The following is a 25,987-nucleotide window of genomic DNA, read 5'->3' as shown; positions in this document are numbered from 1 at the left end:
AGAGTATGAAGTTCTGAGACACGGGCATCCGTGGCAAAACCGAGTAAAAACACCATCTTCCGCATCCAGTCTTGCAGGGAAGAGGATTTGATCGGCTCATAAGGTGCGGTCAATAACACTCGTAACACCAGATTCAGGTCCCATCTTGGTGGCCGAAACTGATGTACTTGATCCTCAAGGCGAAACCCTTTGATCATCTTATGGATCTCCAGAATACCCGATAACTTCGTTCCAGTGGACTGCGAAGAAAAGCCTTTCTTCCTCAAACTCTTGGCGATAAAGTCCACGCGTGCAGTTGGAACAACTGCAGACGTGGATGGTATAGTCTTGATGTGGGATGCAGCAACAGATGATCCCAGTCTGGCAGTGGTAAAGGATGTGGATCGGCAAGACGTATTAGATCTGGATACCACATCGGAGCAATGAGCAACAGGCGACAATGGTACAGCTGAAACCTCTGAAGCACCCTTGGAAGGAGGATTGGTGGAGGAAAAGCGTACGCGTCCATCTGTTCCCAGCTGATGGCCAAGGTGTCGAGATCCAGAGCTTCGGGATCTGGCACCAGAGACACGTAAACCCTCAGCTGATGGTTGAATCGTGTGGCAAAGAGATCGATGTTTGGTGTCCAAAGTCTATCCCACACCCATCGAAACACTTCAGGATGGAGCATCCATTCTGTCGGCTGTGGAGACGACGGCCGAGACAGCGTGTCGGCTAGTACATTGGAAACCCCTGGAATACGGCGAGACCAAAGTTGCAGCGGAATCTCGTCGATCAGCTTGTAGAGACGATAAGTCAACTGCAGCAGACTGCTGGAGTGGGTTCCGCCCTGACGGTTGATATAAGCCGCCGCGGTGGTACTGTCTGTGGCTACCATGAGAGAGGCCCCTGTCAACATCTGTCGCCAATGAAGGATAACGTAGTGTAAACTGCCAACAACTCTAGCAGGTTGATGTGGAGTCCGAGTTCGCCGGGAGACCACAGCCCTGAAGTAGTCTGGTTGCTGAGATGGGCTCCCCAACCTTCCAGTGACGCGTTGATGAACAGATGATGAGTGGCTAGGAAGGGCTGCATAGAGACACCGTCTAAGACGTTTGATCGGAGCTGCCACCACTGCAGGCTGGAGCGTAGATTGTCCGGGAGCGAGATGATGAAGTCCGGATTGTTGAAACGAACAAACGGGTTGAGAAACATCTGCAAGCGCCGCAACTGGAGACGACCTCTGAGTGTCAAATCCTGGGCGGAAGTGAGGAGACCCAGGAGACTCTGCCAACCGTGGAAGGTCATTGGAGCAATGAGGGCTATGGCAATCATGGTCTGGATCTTCTCCCAACGGTCTAGAGGGACTTGAACAAGGCCCAGGTCGGGTCGAAGCCAAGCGCCTATGAACTTCGTGGGAGCCAGTCGAGATTTCTCGATGTTGATAATCCAACCCAGATGCTTGAGAAAGTCCATGATGAAGGCAACATGTGCAGTAAGCCCCGTCTTGCTCTGACACTTCATCAGGCAATCGTCGAGGTACGGGTAAAAGGATATACCTCTGCGATGCAGGAAGCGGGACATCGGAGTCGTGATTCTGGTGAACAGCCATGGCGCTATGGATATCCCAAAGGGCAGGACTGTCCATTCGTAATGCCGACCCTGTAGTACGAACCGGAGGTAGCGATGACAATTGGCATGCATCGGAACGTGAAGGTAGGCGTCCTTGAGATCCAGCGAGGCAAGCCAATCCCCCGGTTTGATCACAGCAAGGACATCTCGCCACATTAACATCTTGAAGGATGGAGGAGGAAGCAGGTAGTGGTCGTTGAAAAACGCCAAGTTGTGGATCATTCGCAGCTCCGGTGAATCTTTCTTCGGCACGAGGAAGATGTCCGAGTAAAAGCCGGGTGTTAGGCTTGCTTCCGAAATGCTGCGAACGGCTCCCTTCTCCACCAGTTTGCTGATGGACTCCTGTAGGACCTTGACTTGTGATAGGGAATACCGCGGTTCTCACGGTGAAGTGGTCATTGGAGGGATGGAAGACAATTGCAGACGATACCCTGTCTTCAAGATCGACGTGACAAACGGATCTTGGCAAAGTGTCTCCCAGTTTCGCCAATAACGGTGAAGTCGACTTCCGACCATGGATATTTCGACCGGTGTGTTGCACACTGGAAGCGTCAAAATCGAGTCGTTGTTCTGGTTCAAAATCAGGGGCGGGCGTAGGTCGAGACAATCTGAGCAGTCCAAGATTGGTTGGCTGGCGTCAACGTCGGCCAGGCTTCCCCTGGGTCCGAGCGGGAGGACCGGATGGTCGTCTGTCCAGAAATCGTCGAGAAGGTTGACCTCAAAAGGAACCTCTCCAGCGCTTAGATGGTGGTTGTGCAGTGAACGTAGACTTTTGCTTCGTGGATTCCAACGTCGAAATAAGTTGTAAAGCTTTGACAGTTGCTGTCGACTGCTGATCTTTATCATTGGCCTTAACCACGTCAGAAACCTTGGCTGCAAACAGCTTTGTTGCAGACCACGGTTGAGCTAACAGCTCCTTCTTATGCTGGAAATCCAAGGTTGACTTTTTCAGATAAGCCTGGCGACGGTACTGCATCAACATCGATGACATAGAGGTAACCGAAGACGTCAGGAAAGCCAGCATCTGCGCCGATTGTTGAAACAGTGTGTAGCACCGTGCATCTTTTGCCTGGGTGGCCATCGCAGCAAGGAAAACGTCCAAGTAAGACAACACAACCAAGCAACATCTCTGGGCAGTATCCATGGCTTGGACCTGTTTGTCAGTCAAATCCACAGTTGACGACTTCCCAAGACGGTGAACATCTTCATCCAAAGACGGAGCCCCATCTTTAAATGGCATGTCAAACACCAGATACATATGGTGATTCCAAGACGGGAAGGCGACAAAGGACGCTGTCTCTTTAAAGGTGCGGTCTAAATCTGTCGCCACGTCGGATATGAGTGTACCGGCTGACAAGGAACAGATAACCACATCTTCCGGAGTCGCTATCATCGGTGTCGGTCCCTTCTTGGCCGGCATTGATGGATGTGGCAAGGACAGCAACATGTCATAAACGGCCGCCAAGTAATCCCTCATAGTCATATGGTCAGTAGAGTCAGGCTCATCAATGATAGAAACCGCTGTAGGCGCTGCATCCCCAAAGTCTCGGAGCACTCGAGCACAGGCCAATCGATCTGTCGAAATGGAAGCCGCCGGTGAACCGGACAGTGGATGGTCCCGTCGAGAACCCTCGGAGGCCTTGGAAGTCACATCAATCGAAGGTCGGCGCTGTCGATCCATGGAACCCGTAGGGAGCCGCGCAGGTCGTGGGGAATGGCTACGGTCCCGGCTCCGATGCGCCGAAGATGACTTCCCCGCCGAAGATCGGTGAGCCTTGGAGTCCGTGGAACGTCTATCTGCATGAGCCGGCTTCTTAGAGGGCTGCGTAGAGACCGCAGGCCTGTCATCCGAAGTCTTAGGTATCGGTGGAGGTGAAGAAGCCGCACCCCCTGAAGAGGGGACTGGAACCGGACCTAACCCCAAAACAGCCGGTTTGGGTAAAGTCGCCATTGTTTCTTTCAGCATGGTCGGTAGAATGGATCGTAACACTTCCGCCACGGAGTCAGCAATCGAAGGCGAAGATTCCACCTTCTTGGTCCTCGCTGACACCATCTTCAGGTAAGCCGCGAACTCGACATCAGACAACCCCCGAACAAAGGTCGCATCTTGAAGTGAGGCCACACGGAACACGACAACCCGGACATAAGTCGTGAGGGTCGCCGCCGGCAGTGAACTTCTTGCAGCGTAAACACACTCGAACTAGTCGCTGAACATTATCAGACATGATAATAATAATTTTTCAATCTGTGAAAAGAAAGAAAAACCAACCATAACACAAACACAAAGCCGGTAAATGTTCGGGCAGCACGCTGGGTTCTAACCTTAGACATGGAGTTTAAATATTCGGGCAGCACGCTGGGTTCTAACCTTAGACATGGAGTTTAAATATTCCGGCAGCACGCTGGGTTCTAACCTTAGACATGGAGTTTAAATGTTCGGCAGCACGCTGGGTTCTAACCTTAGACATGGAGTTTAAATATTCGGGCAGCACGCTGGGTTCTAACCTTCAGGGATGTGAGTGACCAAATGTCAAAAACTCTGAAAATTGCTCGGTGGTGTCTGGGGCCGAGAGGCCCCGAGTAGGGTCCAAGGGCAACGACCCAGTGGGGGGTTGGGAAGGAGCTATTTTTCCTATTTAGATCACAAAAATTGTCATGTAATGGTACTTAACAACAAATTTATGAAGTGTGTTAAATCACTGTGTTAAAACTATTATTCATATTTACCTACAAAAAGTGAACTTTTTCAATACCTACTTACCATGGTGTCTTGCATCCATTTCAAATCTTTAATTTCTTGTAGATAACTTGTCACAACTTATGTACAGTGCATTTAGTAATTAGTATGCACTATTTACAATGACAGTACACAATAATTTTGCAATAGGCTTTTCCACTTCCCAACAGTTTCTTAAAAACGTTTTCTAACTGAACACCGTCCACCTGTTTCTCTAGCCATTCCCATCGCCAAAGACTTTTTATGTTTACATCAAGTTTTAATTTATCTGATTTCTTCACGATATCTTTGCTTCGTGTTGCCATTGCCGCTTCACAAAAGGCGGGCTAATTGTCTAACGCTATACACGATTGGCGAAAACGAACCAATGAAATGTCGCCTAACAACAGAAAACCGTGGCAAACCTCGTTACTGTTCGATGCGGGAAGGGAGATAAGTCGAATGACTTCCGTGTTGATTAAAAGACGGAAATACCGGTAAAAAGCTTAAAAGTCGGACAAAACCGTTAAATTAATATTCTTATTTATTCATGGAAAAAATTAAAAAAATGCAGAATTTGGGTCATGAAAACGCGGAATTCCGCAAAAAATTGGAAATCTCACATCACTGAACTTTAGACATGGAGTTTAAATGTTCGAGCAGCACGCTGGGTTCTAACCTTAGACATGGAGTTTAAATATTCGGGCAGCACGCTGGGTTCTAACCTTAGACATGGAGTTTAAATGTTCGGGCAGCACGCTGGGTTCTGGCTCCACTTCAATGGCTTTGATGAGGTTTGGACAGATGAAGTTCCACATCTCGGCCAGGTACTGCTGGCCTCGTATCCGAGCACAGTCGATGAGAAACGGTAAACTCTCAGACGCGGCCACTCGAACCTCTGTCGTAAAAAAAAAAAAAAAACCCATCAAAACAGATGCAGCTTGCATGTTATTGACAAATAACAATTAATCAGTTCAATTAACAACTTAGATTTTTTTTAACTCTACATTAAACATAATATGACTACATTTATTCAGAGCTTTGTTGTGAAGTCTGTCAACAGGGCTTGATATTTGTTTGAAGCACACAAAAGCTATCAGCTGAGCTAAAAGTCTCAAGTAACATTTTGCTAAGCTGACTGCTCTCTGGTTGTAACTATAACCTGTACGTACCATCATTGAAATAAAACTTCAAGAGCGGGACCATCAGTTTGACGACTTCTTCCGTATACTCGGAGAACGCTTCCTTGAGCTCGCGTGCGTAACAAACCAACATCTGACACGCAGTGGCCTTTTCCTCAAGACCGGCCGTACGAATTCCAAAACTTTGCTGAAACCGAGAGAGATCATTTACTAACAGTATAGCACAGCTACTCTTATTAAACTTGACACGCACTCTTGGATGACAGCTATTTAAGTAATACATGTTCTCTACCGGGTTTGAATAATTTTCATATATCCTAAATTCAAGGATCATAACTCAAATCGGTCAAATTGTGTGTAACTTTACATGATAAAGCTGCATACAAAATCTTAGCTCAGTATTTGAGTCATTGGAGAAAAAAAAAAAAAAAAAAAAAAAAAAAAAGAAGTCAATTATTATCTATTCATACATAGCTTTCTTTAAATATTTCAACATTTATCCATGACTGGGTAAAAAGCAAATGAAGGAAGGAAATGTTTTATTTAACGACGCACTCAACACATTTTATTTACGGTTATATGACATCAGACATATGGTTAAGGACCATACAGATATTGAGAGAGGAAACCCGCTATCGCCACTTCATGGGCTACTCTTTTACATTACAAGCAAGGGATCTTTTATATGCACCATCCCACAGACAGGATAGTACATACCACAGCCTTTGTTACACAAGTTGTGGAGCACTGGCTGGAATGAGAAATAGCCCAATGGGCCCCCCAACAAAAACAAGTGACTTCTACTACTTTTACAAGACAACACTGATATTGCTTTGCAGAAACAATGATAGGGCGAAGTCGGGCTGTACAGACATTAATTAATAAAGATTACCTGATCTCCGAGGGTAATAAAATGCCAATCCGTGTCATTCTCAACCGACTTCATTTCATCACCTGTCAACAACAGTTTGAGAAAATAATTAAACAATTTTCACACATTTTCATAGCATATGCACCAAATATTTTTTTTTTTTTCTTTTGTTTAACGACACCTCTAGAGCACATTAATTCATCATTGGCTATTGGATGTCAAACATTTGGTAATTCTGACATGTAATCATCAGAGGAAACCTGCTACATTTTTCCTAATGCAGCAAGGGATCTTTAATATGCACTTTCCCATAGACAGGAAAGCACATACCATGGCTTTTGACCAGTTGTTGTGCACTGGGTGGAACGAGAAAAACCAATCAGTTGAATGGATCCACCGAGGTGGTTCGATCCTGTGACGCAATCACCCCAACCAAGCACGCAACCGACTGAGCTAAATCTTGCCCCTATGCACCAAATAAGGTAATCAACCAATGATAAATAATAAACAAAATAAAAGCATAATAATAATTAAGCTGCAGGTGCAGACACAATGACCTTCTCCGTCAAATTTTTGGTCAATTAATTAATTTTGAGTTTTAGGAGTTTTGTTTTATCAAACGTTAAGGTTACGTTTCCCTACATAAAATTCCTAGATTCACATGCAAGCTGTATTTGCAGTTCGCATATAAATCCATTAAAGAAACAGTGAAACCCCTCCAAACTGGACCCTCAGTAAAATGGAAACCTCTCAAAATCACGTTTTTCACAGTCCATTTTTAAATATTAGTACAGAGAGAAACCTTACTAAACTGAATACCCCTTAAAACCATGGGAGTTCAGTTTAGAGCGGTTTCACTGTAATAATTATTCTAACAGATTACCCAATCAGGCCATAGGATTTCAAATTTCATGGGAAACACTTATTTCAGTTCCATGCCTTGTGATCATGGGAACCCATCAGAAACTTTTCTTCTTTTTTTTTTCTTTTTTTTTTAATAGTCGTAGTCGATATAACAATCATGGATAACAAACTTTTGGTTCCGTGATTTTACCAATACGGAAATGATCGTTTTCATGAAATCTGAAGGCCTGCCAAAGTATAATAAAATATGGATTTTCTTAAATTATTAAAGCTACAATCTCTCATCCTTATTTTATAGCATCACTTGCTAATGTAAAATACAAATACAACTGCTGTTCTAGTACTCATGTATTTTCACCTGTTAAGATATAAGGTTAACTGTGGAATGTTCAGGAAGTCAAAAGCTCACCAAATTGAATTTTGCACCCAACATTACTTTTTTTCTCTTTTTTTTTGAAAGACATAGGACAGGATATGTATCTCCTAAGTTCAAGTGCCATAACTTTGTGACACAGCTTTTCAGTTAATATCATGAGGCATTGCCAAATTTTCTTTTCTCCTAAGTTCAAGGGCCATAACTCTGTTAATAAGGGGTAAATCACCATGAGTCAAACTTGATCGGTAACGGTCCATGATAAAAATATACACACAATTTCAGCTCAATATCTTAAGGCATTGCAATAAAACGTCCAGAAAACTAATTTTCTTTTCTCCTAAGTTCAAGGTCCATAACTCTGTCAAAAATGGGTAAACCTGATCTGTAACAGTACATGATAAAGTGACACAAAATTTCAGTTCAGTATCTGGAGGCACTGCGAAAAAAAAGTCTGGATGGAAAAACAGGCAGAAGGAAAGAGACGAAACCTATAGACCCCTCCGGTTGGAATGGGAAAACAAACAGCAAGAATACGAAGGAAGAAAATGGTTTATTTAACGACGCACTCAACACATTTTATTTACGGTTATATGGCGTCGGACATATGGTTAAGGACCACAAAGATACTGAGGGAGGAAACCCACTGTCACCACTTCATGGGCTACTCTTTTCGATTAGCAGCAAGGGTTCTTTTATATGCATCATCCCATAGACAGGATAGCACACACCACGGCCTTTGATGTACCAGTCGTGGTGCACTGGCTGGAGCGACAAGAATACGAATACATACTGTCAATGAGAGCAACTTCTGGTTTGAGCGACGCAGCCTTGAGCACTGGGGTCATGACTAGAGGTAAATATTTCTGAAACTCCTTCCCCAGAATTTTACACATCCGCGCCCATGCTGATATCATGTAGGAAATCTGAAGAAAAAAAAAAGGTTTAAATCGAGATATATAATTTACAATGTTATAATCTTTAGTAAATAGAGGATACTCCCTGAGTGTCTAGTGATATCATAATTTATTAGTACAAGTTTATTTAAGAATTGACCACAATTATTTTTTGATTCATGCAAGTATGCACCGAAAAAACGATGTGCACACTGTATGACTCCACTCCGGTGAACGTTTTACCCCTGGTCTACACCCCTCCCCCTAATGACAATGATCAACGATACCAACCTGGGGGTCATCATCGGCCATTTCCTCCACCTGTTCAGTCTGCGTCTTCAGCAACAACTGCATCACATCATCACAGTCCTGACCAAACTGGAAAACAATGGGTGACAATTAAATTAAATTAAATGGGAGAATGTTCATTTCTCGATGAAAGTAAAAATTACGTCGTTAGAAAATGTCATAAAAATTCACTTGCCATTGGGCCAGTGGATTTGAAAATTCACTGGCCATGGTGAAAAATTCACTTGCCCAATTTTAACTGTTGATAAAACAAAAAAACTGTAAATTAAAATAATAAACTTTTTAATGTACCAGGTACATTTTGCATACTGAGATCATATGTAATCAATTTGTCAATTTGCACAACACATGGGCTCATTAGGCACACTTTATGGTTTGTTTAGAAAACATGAAACAATTTTTATCAGTTTAGAGTAAAGTTATTTATTAAAAATTTCAAATAATTGTTTCCACTAAAACCACATAAGTTATATATATATATATATATATATATATATATATATATATATATATACTACTCAAAAGAATTTAAGGGTCAAAAATTTATAACCAAATAAGTTTCAGAGTGTATTAGATTGATGATGTAAACTACACCAAAAATTTAATTTATTGTTCCATATTTACAAAAAAACCACAAATAAATGTCACTGTATACAAGAAAGTCACATGACATGCTGTCAAAGTTGAAGGTTGTCAAACATGGATTTTACACATTAGAACATTCGTTTAATAGTGTGCGAATTCACCTCTGGCGCGAATACACTCGACACATCGTTGCCTCATGCTGTTGATCAGACGTCTGAAGAACTCTTGGGGAATGGCCTGCCACTCTGCCATAAGAAGTTGACCCAGATCATGAAGGTTGGCCGGAGGGGCATGGTTATCCCGAACTCTCCTGCCTAATTTGTCCCAGGCGTTCTCTATTGGGGCCAAGTCAGGCGAATATGCTGGCCAATCCATCCTGGCGATACCTTGTTGTCTGAGAAAGTCTGTTACCACCCTGGCGCGGTGGGGTCTGGCATTGTCATCCTGCAGAACTGCCCCGCCGCCAATCTGCTGAAGGCCTGGGAGAACCAACGGCCGGATAATCTCATTCAGATAGCGGATTCCATTCAGATTGCCATCCACAACATAGAGGGGGGTCCTGTGGTGGATAGAGATGCCACCCCACACCATGACGCTGCCACCACCGAACCGGTGACGTTGTCTAACATTAACGTCAGCGAAGTGCTCCCCAGGACGTCTGTAGACACGAACCTGACCGTCGTTGAATTGGAGACTAAACCTGGACTCATCAGTGAACATCACTCGACCCCACTGAACACGTTGCCACCACAGATGAAGTGTGCACCAGTGACGTCTGGCCGTTCTGTGACGTGGTAGGAGTGGTGGTCGAACAGCCTGGCGACGGCAGCGTAGATTATTGGCTCTCAGACGATTGCGTAGGGTTTGATCAGACACTCGAGTTCAAGTCGCAGTCCGCAGATTGTCAAGTAATCGGCGTGCAGTGGTTGTGCGTTGACGTAGAGCCATATTGGTGATGTAGCGGTCCTCTCTATTTGTAGTGCTTCGGGGTCTTCCCGAACGTGGACGATTTCGAACAGAATTCGTTGCTTGGTACCGTTGCCACAGTCGGCCAATGACACTCTGACTGACACCAAGTCTCAGAGCAACATTTCTTTGCGTATTGCCATCCTGAAGCCAAGCAATAGCCCTTCCTCGATCTTCGATAGTCAGTTGACGTCGTACCATTGTCGAATTTGGAGTGTGCACCGTACACGAACGCAAGCTCCAATTATACGGAAATTCAGCATTGGGAACATGGAATACACATGCAAAGCGTGCAAATGAAGCGCTTTGTGAAAAAGCAAGTTATGGGCACTTAGCAGACCTTTCGCTTTCGCCCTAATTTACGTGCAAATGTAAGCATGTTTTCGCCATTAGAACTAGTCTACAGTGTCAATGACAGTGGATTTTAATTCATTTATGGGTTGCTTAGACCCACTTTCGTCAAAATGGAACAATACCATGCGTGACATTATGGTCTAGCTAATATAATTGACATTCAGAAAATAATGTCGAAAATATCGTCTGACCCTTAAATTCTTTTGAGTAGTATATATATCCATGTTACATATTACAACAATTAACAGTATTAAAAACAAATAAATATTCTATCACTTATGAATGAGTATATATTTATGTACTTATGAATGGGAAGTCCTCCCCACACCCACCCACCCACCCACCCACCCACCCCAAAAAACAACATACAAAATTAGTAATTTTTTAATATAGGTACTTTGTTATATTTACCTATTTCATGATATTGTGTAATTAGTTATTTTTATTATTTATTTATTTTTTGCAATTTATGTGATATTTTATAAATTAAATTAATAATTTACACATTGACCGTTGCAACATAAATGGTGACATGCAACCTTTAAAAACTAATAAAAAACTGGTTACCGTTTTGCATTTTACGCTTGCACTGTACTACTATTAACATTAGAGTAACAAATCTTTGGGTACCAGTGCAAGCAAGAACATGGCGGCAAACAATAAAGGTGGGGGGTTTTCAGTGTTTACACTTTATAACTTGAATAAAGTTACATCGGTAGGTATACTGATGTCATCAATGGGTCAAAGATTACTGGTTGCCAACTATTTGTTAGTAAAATGTTGCATGTGATAGCAAATTGAAAGAAATGACTTGCAGATGTTTTTTTTGTTTTCGTACGATCCAAGCATTGTAGAACTATAATTGTTTTTGTTTTTTTGACCACTTGCCATCGGGATCTCACAAAGTAAATTTTACTGGCCCAAATCCAAAAACCACTGGCCTCGGACATCGGGCCACCGTATTCTAGAAGCCCTGTATCTGATGATGTCATTTAATATGGGCAAGTTGTCTTATTGAACATTATTGTTTATGGATAAAAAATAATTCAAAATAAAGTATGCAGAGAACTGGAAAACTTGGAGAAATGTATTAGTTTTAAAAAGTAATAAAATATGTTTCAGTCGATTATGTGTAATGATTTTTTGTCACCAGTTTATTTACAAAATTTAATTTAGAACAAAATCAATTGCAACATTAGAAAATCATCAAAACATATTTTGTTGTAAAGCCAGAAGTCAGTTCTGCAATACAGTTTTAATTTTTTAACCATGCCCTGTAACTTCTGTTTTCCCTCCAGAATTATAGTTTTAAAAACCCACAAATAAATCTTTAATAGCATTTGACTGACACATAAGGTCAGGTTATTTATGAAAAAACTCACAACCCCAAAACACCAACATGGGTAAAGCCACAACAAATCAAAATTTTATTAAGATTAGTCACACTATCTCTAAATCATTCAGACTTCTGATGTTAATGAACGAAAAAGAAAACAACTGGAGTACCTTTTCTTTACCAACTGCCAGACCAATTAAACTGATGCATTCAATAGTTTTACCACGAAGCAATCGAAGCTCTTTTCCTGTCGCATTCTGAACGATGTATTTCAAAATTGGCATAAACCTGCAAAAAGTAAAGTAAATACTTTTTAAAAGTATGTTTTGTTAAACACCACTAGAGCACATTTATTAAGCATCAGCTATTGGATGTCAAACATTTACATTTATTTCGTGTTTTTATATTTGGCCATTCTGACATAGAAAGGAAACCCTGCTATATTCAAGTTTGTTTAACGACACCACAAGAGCACAATGATTTATTAATCATCTTAGACAGGAAAACAGCAAATTTTTTCGATTAGTAGCAAGGAATCTTTTATACACACCAACCCATAGATAGGTTAGCACACACCATGGCCTTTGAAATACCAGTCGTGGTGAACTGGCTAGTAAAAAATAGTAAACAAATTAAAGGGATGTTTATACTGTAAGTATCCTTAGCTAAACGCATTATGTTTAGAAGAGAGGAAAAATTCCTACCTGTCATAATACTTTACAAACTTATCTTCAGATGTGTCGGCGACTGACGCCAGGGTTGTGACAGCCTGTTCCAATACCATCTTCGTCCCTCTTTCCAATAGCTGTAAATAAATATGATGAAAACATTTGTCGTCTTTGCTTGTCATAAATTTGTAACCTAATCTCTCTCAATAAGTGCTATATGACATAATCTAGGAAACTGTAAAATCTTAGTTACAAGACAGTCTTTCAGTTAGAGATAGGCTGACCGAAAGACTGCATACAGCAGATTTGGCAAAATATGTCACTTCTAATCATCTCCGAGATGTGATATGAATAAAGATATTTTAAACTATATGGGTAATAACATGGTTCAACATAACCGAGTTAATGAAAATCATACGAAGCACACAAGCACCATGTGATTAATAAAACAAAGTTAATCTTTTAGCGCACCTCTTTGAACTTGCCAGTGAGGACCTGCTCGAGCTTGTCGATGATAAGATCGAGGTAGGTGACGAGAATCAGCTTGGGACAGTCCTCGCTGAAGTTGACAAGGGCCGCTGCACCGTGTGCCTGGACCCGCGGGTTGCCATGGTCATCCATTACCGCCAGCAGCTCGACAACAATCTGCACAGAAACAGAGCTCGGTTATCTCACATATTCTAATTCAACACATTTGTAAGAACGAATCTGATTGAATCTCTACTAAATATTCTAGGTGGTAAAATCACAGATAAACCGGTCGCAGAAATACATCATAGAACAGGGTTGTTTTGTAATGACGTCATAAAGACAATTTCTGTAGCGTTCATATTACGTACTGAGAAGTTTTTATGTCAGAAATAAACATATTATTCTTTATTAGTCGTTATCTAATCACGAGAGCTGATTAAATATGTCAAATTACACATCTATGTTCAAGCCGCTAACTGTCCGACCACCCATTGTCTGTTAATGGGCTGCCTAATGACGTCACCAGCTGGTGACGTTTATATGCTTCTTCTTACTAAAAATGTGACAATTTCCTATTTAAAATCAACCAGCAAACAGTTTAATTAGAATAGGGATAACCCTACTGTGTTTTCCAATTTGCGGACATATATCGGTGGTTTTACAGTTGCAAATTTACCGTTTTTTTGGCTCCACTGTTAATACCAAATACCATACCGATACCGATCCAAATCCAATCCAAAGAAAACAAAAACAGTCTTTAATACCAAGTGTTCCCTTTTTTTTTTTTTTGCTATGTCAATTATCATTTCTGTATCATCTCTTAGTCTAAAACTTAAAACATGCATCGTTGGTGGGTGAAAATTATGATAACAGAGACGAACCCGCCCATGGAACAGTTTCTGCAATGTGGGTCCGAAATCTGTGCACATCTGACCAATAGCATTACACGCTGCATAACGAACTCTCGGGTGCTAAAAAACAAACAAAAAGAATTAACAGGAAACAGAAGACAACACAACTTGTAGTCAGAAGGTTAATAAACATGAATAAGCTAATAGCAATCATGAAGCAAAATATTACAACTCTGAGCAGAATTAAAAAAAAAAAAAAAAACGAACTACGATTTATAACATTGTTGGTAAAACAATTAAATTTATTGTTAAATTAGCTGTCACAATCAGCTATCGATCCCTGAAAATGACTGTGACGTGCCGCCAAAAACCAAGCTATTTTCAACTGAAAAACAAAAACCCAAAGATACAGGAAGCCGAGTTGTGTTCTGTCTCCTGTTATACAAGTCTTTCCGTTGAGTGCCGTGTGCAAAATGGCTGGAAATATGAATTGAGGAATGCACAGTATACAGTGTACAGTATGTTGACTGGTGTGACGTTGCCTGCAGTAGTCAGGTTAATAAACATGAATAAGCTAATATTAATCATGAAGCAAAATGTTACAACCTTGATCAGAAACATTTCGAAGTAATGTCTGATTTCAATTATTAAACAGTTAAAAATATACCAGTGTTTAAAAACTGAGGCCTGTCCCTTTAAAAAAGTTGAAATCTTAATGAACTCACTGGATCTCTGAGGTAAGGCAAGATGGCTTCCATGATGGTGTTGAGCATGGCTTCCATCTGAGTGTGACATCCCTCGCCGCACGCCGAGATGGCCATCAGTGCTGCATGGCGGTACCGCCAGTCCTCTGTAAACACAATCCACACATACAGTACGGGACTCGATCATAAACATAATCCACACATACAGTACGGGACTCGATCATAAACACAATCACAACATACAGTACGGGGATCAACCATAAACACAATCATCATATACAGTACAGGACTCGACCATAAACACAATCACCACATACAGTACGGGGCTCAACCATAAACACAATCACCACATACAGTACGGGGATCAACCATAAACACAATCATCATATACAGTACAGGACTCGACCATAAACACAATCACCACATACAGTACAGGGCTCAACCATAAACACAGTCACCACATACAGTACATGACTCAACCATAAACACAATCATCACATACAGTACAGGACTCGACCATAAACACAATCACCACATACAGTACGTGACTCAACCATAAACACAATCACCACATACAGTACGGGACTCCACCATAAACACAATCACCACATACAGTACATGACCCAACCATAAACACAATCACCACATACAGTATGAGGCTCAACCATGAACACAATCACCACATACAGTACGTGATTCGACCATAAACACAATCACCACATACAGTACATGACCCAACCATAAACACAATCACCACATACAGTAAGGGACTCGACCATAAACACAATCACCACATACAGTACGGGACTCGACCATAAACACAATCACCACATACAGTACGGGACTCGACCATAAACACAATCACCACATACAGTACGGGATTCGACCATAAACACAATCACCACGTACATTATGGGACTCAACCATGAACATAATCACCACATACAGTACGGGACTCGTCCATAAACACAATCACCACATACAGTACGGGACTCAACCATAAACACAATCACCACATACAGTACGGGACTCAACCATAAACACAAATCACCACATACAGTACGGGACTCGTCCATAAACACAATCACCACATACAGTACAGGACTCGACCATAAACACAATCACCACATACAGTACGGGACTCGACCATAAACACAATCACCACATACAGTATGGGACTCGACCATAAACACAATCACCACATACAGTACGGGACTCGACCATAAACACAATCACCACATACAGTACGGGACTCGACCATAAACACAATCACCACATACAGTACGGGACTCGACCATAAACACAATCACCACATACAGTACGGGACTCAACCATAAACACAATCACCACATACAGTACGGGACTCGACCATAAACACAATCACCACATACAGTACGGGACTCGACCATAAACACAATCACCACATACAATATGTGACTCAACCATAAACACAATCACCACATACAGTACGGGACTCAACCATAAACACAATCACCACATACAGTACGGGACTCCACCATAAACACAATCACCACATACAGTACATGACCCAACCATAAACACAATCACCACATACAGTATGAGGCTCAACCATGAACACAATCACCACATACAGTACAGGACTCGACCATAAACTCAATCACCACATACAGTACGTGATTCGACCATAAACACAATCACCACATACAGTACATGACCCAACCATAAACACAATCACCACATACAGTACGGGACTCGTCCATAAACACAATCACCACATACAGTACATGACTCGACCATAAACACAATCACCACATACAGTACGGGACTCGACCATAAACACAATCACCACATACAGTACGGGACTCGACCATAAACACAATCACCACATACAGTACGGGACTCGACCATAAACACAATCACCACATACAGTATGTGACTCAACCATAAACACAATCACCACATACAGTACGGGACTCGACCATAAACACAATCACCACATACAGTACATGACTCAACCATAAACACAATCACCACATACAGTACAGGACTCGACCATAAACACAATCACCACATACAGTACGTGACTCAACCATAAACACAATCACCACATACAGTACGGGACTCCACCATAAACACAATCACCACATACAGTACATGACCCAACCATAAACACAATCACCACATACAGTATGAGGCTCAACCATGAACACAATCACCACATACAGTACAGGACTCGACCATAAACTCAATCACCACATACAGTACGTGATTCGACCATAAACACAATCACCACATACAGTACATGACCCAACCATAAACACAATCACCACATACAGTACGGGACTCGTCCATAAACACAATCACCACATACAGTACAGGACTCGACCATAAACACAATCACCACATACAGTACGGGACTCGACCATAAACACAATCACCACATACAGTACGGGACTCGACCATAAACACAATCACCACATACAGTACGGGACTCGACCATAAACACAATCACCACATACAGTACGGGACTCGACCATAAACACAATCACCACATACAGTACGGGACTCGACCATAAACACAATCACCACATACAATATGTGACTCAACCATAAACACAATCACCACATACAGTATGGGACTCCACCATAAACACAATCACCACATACAGTACATGACTCAACCATAAACACAATCACCACATACAGTACGGGACTCGACCATAAACACAATCACCACATACAGTACATGACTCAACCATAAACACAATCACCACATACAGTACATGACTCAACCATAAACACAATCACCACATACAGTACGGGACTCGACCATAAACACAATCACCACATACAATATGTGACTCAACCATAAACACAATCACCACATACAGTACGGGACTCAACCATAAACACAATCACCACATACAGTACATGACTCAACCATAAACACAATCACCACATACAGTACGGGACTCGACCATAAACACAATCACCACATACAGTACGTGACTCAACCATAAACACAATCACCACATACAGTACGGGACTCCACCATAAACACAATCACCACATACAGTACATGACCCAACCATAAACACAATCACCACATACAGTATGAGGCTCAACCATGAACACAATCACCACATACAGTACAGGACTCGACCATAAACACAATCACCACATACAGTACGTGACTCAACCATAAACACAATCACCACATACAGTACATGACCCAACCATAAACACAATCACCACATACAGTACGGGACTCGACCATAAACACAATCACCACATACAGTACGGGACTCGACCATAAACACAATCACCACATACAGTACGGGACTCGACCATAAACACAATCACCAAATACAGTATGGGACTCGACCATAAACACAATCACCACATACAGTATGGGACTCGACCATAAACACAATCACCACATACAGTACGGGACTCGACCATAAACACAATCACCACATACAGTACGGGACTCGACCATAAACACAATCACCACATACAGTACGGGACTCAACCATAAACACAATCACCACATACAGTACATGACTCAACCATAAACACAATCACCACATACAGTACGGGACTCGACCATAAACACAATCACCACATACAGTACATGACTCAACCATAAACACAATCACCACATACAGTACATGACTCAACCATAAACACAATCACCACATACAGTACGGGACTCGACCATAAACACAATCACCACATACAGTACGTGACTCAACCATAAACACAATCACCACATACAGTACGGGACTCAACCATAAACACAATCACCACATACAGTACATGACTCAACCATAAACACAATCACCACATACAGTACGGGACTCGACCATAAACACAATCACCACATACAGTACGGGACTCAACCATAAACACAATCACCACATACAGTACATGACTCAACCATAAACACAATCACCACATACAGTACGGGACTCGACCATAAACACAATCACCACATACAGTACGGGACTCGACCATAAACACAATCACCACATACAGTACGGGACTCAACCATAAACACAATCACCACATACAGTACGGGACTCGTCCATAAACACAATCACCACATACAGTACGGGACTCAACCATAAACACAATCACCACATACAGTACGGGACTCAACCATAAACACAAATCACCACATACAGTACGGGACTCGACCATAAACACAATCACCACATACAGTACGGGACTCGACCATAAACACAATCACCACATACAGTACATGACCCAACCATAAACACAATCACCACATACAGTATGAGGCTCAACCATGAACACAATCACCACATACAGTACAGGACTCGACCATAAACTCAATCACCACATACAGTACGTGATTCGACCATAAACACAATCACCACATACAGTACATGACCCAACCATAAACACAATCACCACATACAGTACGGGACTCGTCCATAAACACAATCACCACATACAGTACATGACTCGACCATAAACACAATCACCACATACAGTACGGGACTCGACCATAAACACAATCACCACATACAGTACGGGACTCGACCATAAACACAATCACCACATACAGTACGGGACTCGACCATAAACACAATCACCACATACAGTACGGGACTCGACCATAAACACAATCACCACATACAGTACGGGACTCGACCATAAACACAATCACCACATACAATATGTGACTCAACCATAAACACAATCACCACATACAGTATGGGACTCAACCATAAACACAATCACCACATACAGTACATGACTCAACCATAAACACAATCACCACATACAGTACGGGACTCGACCATAAACACAATCACCACATACAGTACATGACTCAACCATAAACACAATCACCACATACAGTACATGACTCAACCATAAACACAATCACCACATACAGTACGGGACTCGACCATAAACACAATCACCACATACAATATGTGACTCAACCATAAACACAATCACCACATACAGTACGGGACTCAACCATAAACACAATCACCACATACAGTACATGACTCAACCATAAACACAATCACCACATACAGTACGGGACTCGACCATAAACACAATCACCACATACAGTACATGACTCAACCATAAACACAATCACCACATACAGTACATGACTCAACCATAAACACAATCACCACATACAGTACGGGACTCAACCATAAACACAATCACCACATACAGTACGGGATTCGACCATAAACACAATCACCACGTACATTATGGGACTCAACCATGAACATAATCACCACATACAGTACGGGACTCGTCCATAAACACAATCACCACATACAGTACGGGACTCAACCATAAACACAATCACCACATACAGTACGGGACTCAACCATAAACACAATCACCACATACAGTACGGGACTCGACCATAAACACAATCACCACATACAGTACATGACTCAACCATAAACACAATCACCACATACAGTACGGGACTCGACCATAAACACAATCACCACATACAGTACATGACTCAACCATAAACACAATCACCACATACAGTACATGACTCAACCATAAACACAATCACCACATACAGTACGGGACTCGACCATAAACACAATCACCACATACAGTACGGGATGACCATAAACACAATCACCACATACATTATGGGACTCACCATAAACATCACCACATACAGTACGGGACTCGTCCATAAACACAATCACCACATACAGTACGGGACTCAACCATAAACACAATCACCACATACAGTACGGGACTCAACCATAAACACAATCACCACATACAGTACGGGACTCGACCATAAACACAATCACCACATACAGTACGGGACTCGACCATAAACACAATCACCACATACAGTACGGGACTCGACCATAAACACAATCACCACATACAGTACGGGACTCGACCATAAACACAATCACCACATACAATATGTGACTCAACCATAAACACAATCACCACATACAGTACGGGACTCAACCATAAACACAATCACCACATACAGTACATGACTCAACCATAAACACAATCACACATACAGTACAGGACTCGACCATAAACACAATCACCACATACAGTACGTGACTCAACCATAAACACAATCACCACATACAGTACGGGACTCCACCATAAACACAATCACCACATACAGTACATGACTCAACCATAAACACAATCACCACATACAGTACGGGACTCAACCATAAACACAATCACCACATACAGTACAGGACTCGACCATAAACACAATCACCACATACAGTACGTGATTCAACCATAAACACAATCACCACATACAGTACATGACCCAACCATAAACACAATCACCACATACAGTACGGGACTCGACCATAAACACAATCACCACATACAGTACATGACTCGACCATAAACACAATCACCACATACAGTACGGGACTCGACCATAAACACAATCACCACATACAGTACGGGACTCGACCATAAACACAATCACCACATACAGTACGGGACTCGACCATAAACACAATCACCACATACAATATGTGACTCAACCATAAACACAATCACCACATACAGTACAGGACTCGACCATAAACACAATCACCACATACAGTACATGACCCAACCATAAACACAATCACCACATACAGTATGAGGCTCAACCATGAACACAATCACCACATACAGTACAGGACTCGACCATAAACTCAATCACCACATACAGTACGTGATTCGACCATAAACACAATCACCACATACAGTACATGACCCAACCATAAACACAATCACCACATACAGTACGGGACTCGTCCATAAACACAATCACCACATACAGTACAGGACTCGACCATAAACACAATCACCACATACAGTACGGGACTCGACCATAAACACAATCACCACATACAGTACGGGACTCGACCATAAACACAATCACCACATACAGTACGGGACTCGACCATAAACACAATCACCACATACAGTACGGGACTCGACCATAAACACAATCACCACATACAGTACGGGACTCGACCATAAACACAATCACCACATACAATATGTGACTCAACCATAAACACAATCACCACATACAGTATGAGGCTCAACCATAAACACAATCACCACATACAGTACGGGACTCGACCATAAACACAATCACCACATACAATATGTGACTCAACCATAAACACAATCACCACATACAGTACGGGACTCAACCATAAACACAATCACCACATACAGTACGGGACTCCACCATAAACACAATCACCACATACAGTACATGACCCAACCATAAACACAATCACCACATACAGTACGGGACTCAACCATAAACACAATCACCACATACAGTACAGGACTCGACCATAAACACAATCACCACATACAGTACGTGACTCGACCATAAACACAATCACCACATACAGTACATGACTCAACCATAAACACAATCACCACATACAGTACGGGACTCGACCATAAACACAATCACCACATACAGTACCTCGACCATAAACACAATCACCACATACAATATGTGACTCAACCATAAACACAATCACCACATACAGTACTCACCATAACCATCACCACATACACAACTCACCACATCACCACATACAGTACGGGACTCAACCATAAACACAATCACCACATACAGTACATGACTCAACCATAAACACAATCACCACATACAGTACGGGACTCGACCATAAACACAATCACCACATACAGTACATGACTCAACCATAAACACAATCACCACATACAGTACATGACTCAACCATAAACACAATCACCACATACAGTACGGGACTCAACCATAAACACAATCACCACATACAGTACGGGATTCGACCATAAACACAATCACCACGTACATTATGGGACTCAACCATGAACATAATCACCACATACAGTACGGGACTCGTCCATAAACACAATCACCACATACAGTACGGGACTCAACCATAAACACAATCACCACATACAGTACGGGACTCAACCATAAACACAAATCACCACATACAGTACGGGACTCGTCCATAAACACAATCACCACATACAGTACATGACTCAACCATAAACACAATCACCACATACAGTACGGGACTCGACCATAAACACAATCACCACATACAGTACATGACTCAACCATAAACACAATCACCACATACAGTACATGACTCAACCATAAACACAATCACGACATACAGTACGGGACTCGACCATAAACACAATCACCACATACAGTACGGGATTCGACCATAAACACAATCACCACGTACATTATGGGACTCAACCATGAACATAATCACCACATACAGTACGGGACTCGTCCATAAACACAATCACCACATACAGTACGGGACTCAACCATAAACACAATCACCACATACAGTACGGGACTCAACCATAAACACAAATCACCACATACAGTACGGGACTCGTCCATAAACACAATCACCACATACAGTACGGGACTCGACCATAAACACAATCACCACATACAGTACGGGACTCGACCATAAACACAATCACCACATACAGTACGGGACTCGACCATAAACACAATCACCACATACAATATGTGACTCAACCATAAACACAATCACCACATACAGTACGGGACTCAACCATAAACACAATCACCACATACAGTACATGACTCAACCATAAACACAATCATCACATACAGTACAGGACTCGACCATAAACACAATCACCACATACAGTACGTGACTCAACCATAAACACAATCACCACATACAGTTCGGGACTCCACCATAAACACAATCACCACATACAGTACATGACCCAACCATAAACACAATCACCACATACAGTATGAGGCTCAACCATGAACACAATCACCACATACAGTACAGGACTCGACCATAAACTCAATCACCACATACAGTACGTGATTCGACCATAAACACAATCACCACATACAGTACATGACCCAACCATAAACACAATCACCACATACAGTACGGGACTCGTCCATAAACACAATCACCACATACAGTACATGACTCGACCATAAACACAATCACCACATACAGTACGGGACTCGACCATAAACACAATCACCACATACAGTACGGGACTCGACCATAAACACAATCACCACATACAGTACGGGACTCGACCATAAACACAATCACCACATACAATATGTGACTCAACCATAAACACAATCACCACATACAGTACAGGACTCGACCATAAACACAATCACCACATACAGTACATGACCCAACCATAAACACAATCACCACATACAGTATGAGGCTCAACCATGAACACAATCACCACATACAGTACAGGACTCGACCATAAACTCAATCACCACATACAGTACGTGATTCGAACCATAAACACAATCACCACATACAGTACATGACCCAACCATAAACACAATCACCACATACAGTACGGGACTCGTCCATAAACACAATCACCACATACAGTACAGGACTCGACCATAAACACAATCACCACATACAGTACGGGACTCGACCATAAACACAATCACCAAATACAGTATGGGACTCGACCATAAACACAATCACCACATACAGTACGGGACTCGACCATAAACACAATCACCACATACAGTACGGGACTCGACCATAAACACAATCACCACATATAGTACGGGACTCGACCATAAACACAATCACCACATACAATATGTGACTCAACCATAAACACAATCACCACATACAGTATGGGACTCAACCATAAACACAATCACCACATACAGTACATGACTCAACCATAAACACAATCACCACATACAGTACGGGATTCGACCATAAACACAATCACCACGTACATTATGGGACTCAATCATGAACATAATCACCACATACAGTACGGGACTCGTCCATAAACACAATCACCACATACAGTACGGGACTCAACCATAAACACAATCACCACATACAGTACGGGACTCAACCATAAACACAAATCACCACATACAGTACGGGACTCGTCCATAAACACAATCACCACATACAGTACAGGACTCGACCATAAACACAATCACCACATACAGTACGGGACTCAACCATAAACACAATCACCAAATACAGTATGGGACTCGACCATAAACACAATCACCACATACAGTATGGGACTCGACCATAAACACAATCACCACATACAGTACGGGACTCGACCATAAACACAATCACCACATACAGTATGGGACTCGACCATAAACACAATCACCACATACAATATGTGACTCAACCATAAACACAATCACCACATACAGTACGGGACTCAACCATAAACACAATCACCACATACAGTACATGACTCAACCATAAACACAATCATCACATACAGTACAGGACTCGACCATAAACACAATCACCACATACAGTACGTGACTCAACCATAAACACAATCACCACATACAGTACGGGACTCAACCATAAACACAATCACCACATACAGTACATGACTCAACTATCAAGGCAACTAGCAACCTATAGTCAGGCTAATAAAAACAAAACAGACCATAAGTGCTGATATTATGTGTTTAAAATCTTTTGAAATTGGTCATTGCATTTCATGACAAATCTTAAACAGCAGTTTTCTAACTATAATCTTTCTAAAAATTATAAAAAATAGACCCATTAATTGCCAAGATTTTAAGGTACGTAATTTTACCCTTCGTACCCTCTGGCAGAAACCCTGGTAGTTGGTTTTTAATTATATATACAGTACGTGACTCAACAATGAAGTCAACTTGGAATCTGTTGTTGGATTCTTAAAGTCTGTAGTTGGTTTCTTAAGTCAACTAGCAAAGTTAAAAGTTTGTTTTGTTTAACATTTGGTAATTTTGACAGTCTTAGAGAGGAAACCTGCTACATTTTCCCCATCAGTAGCACAGGATCTGTTATATGTACCATCCCACAGGGTAGCACATACCATGGTCTTTAATATAACGGTCGTGGAGCACTGGCTGGAATGAGAAATAAACCAAATAGCCCACCGACAGAGATCGATCCCGCTATATTTTTCAATTAGCACCTAGTCTTCTTTTATACAGAGGTCAGCACATACTATGGTCACTGATATACCAGTTGTGGGGCATTCATTGTGATAGAGGTTTGGGGGGTGGTGGGAACAATCAGAAAAATTGGTCCACAGAGTGGGTTCAATCATACAACCCATGCCCATCAGGCGAGCTCCCTATCGATTGTGTTAGATCCCAACCGAGTGAGAAGGAAAGGATATTAGTATTACAGTCTGTT

General features: G+C 41.9%; 1 protein-coding gene across 1 annotated transcript in view; it reads right to left on the bottom strand.

Annotated features, from left to right (window-relative positions):
* Nucleotides 1-25,987, bottom strand: part of LOC121371228 (importin-5-like) — a 58,455-nt gene that overhangs the window by 17,812 nt on the left and 14,656 nt on the right. Inside the window, exons 11-20 of the mRNA XM_041496966.1 lie at nucleotides 14,739-14,863; nucleotides 14,044-14,133; nucleotides 13,163-13,336; nucleotides 12,728-12,828; nucleotides 12,194-12,311; nucleotides 8,765-8,851; nucleotides 8,371-8,503; nucleotides 6,362-6,423; nucleotides 5,500-5,656; nucleotides 5,053-5,225 (exon numbers count right to left, since the gene is read on the bottom strand). Coding sequence (XP_041352900.1) covers nucleotides 5,053-5,225; nucleotides 5,500-5,656; nucleotides 6,362-6,423; nucleotides 8,371-8,503; nucleotides 8,765-8,851; nucleotides 12,194-12,311; nucleotides 12,728-12,828; nucleotides 13,163-13,336; nucleotides 14,044-14,133; nucleotides 14,739-14,863 — 1,220 coding nt within the window. The remainder of the gene's footprint in view (nucleotides 1-5,052; nucleotides 5,226-5,499; nucleotides 5,657-6,361; nucleotides 6,424-8,370; nucleotides 8,504-8,764; nucleotides 8,852-12,193; nucleotides 12,312-12,727; nucleotides 12,829-13,162; nucleotides 13,337-14,043; nucleotides 14,134-14,738; nucleotides 14,864-25,987) is intronic.

Source organism: Gigantopelta aegis, chromosome 1 (assembly GCF_016097555.1).
Source record: "Gigantopelta aegis isolate Gae_Host chromosome 1, Gae_host_genome, whole genome shotgun sequence".
NCBI lineage: Eukaryota > Metazoa > Mollusca > Gastropoda > Neomphalida > Peltospiridae > Gigantopelta > Gigantopelta aegis.
This window is presented reverse-complemented; position numbering and strand designations above follow the sequence as displayed.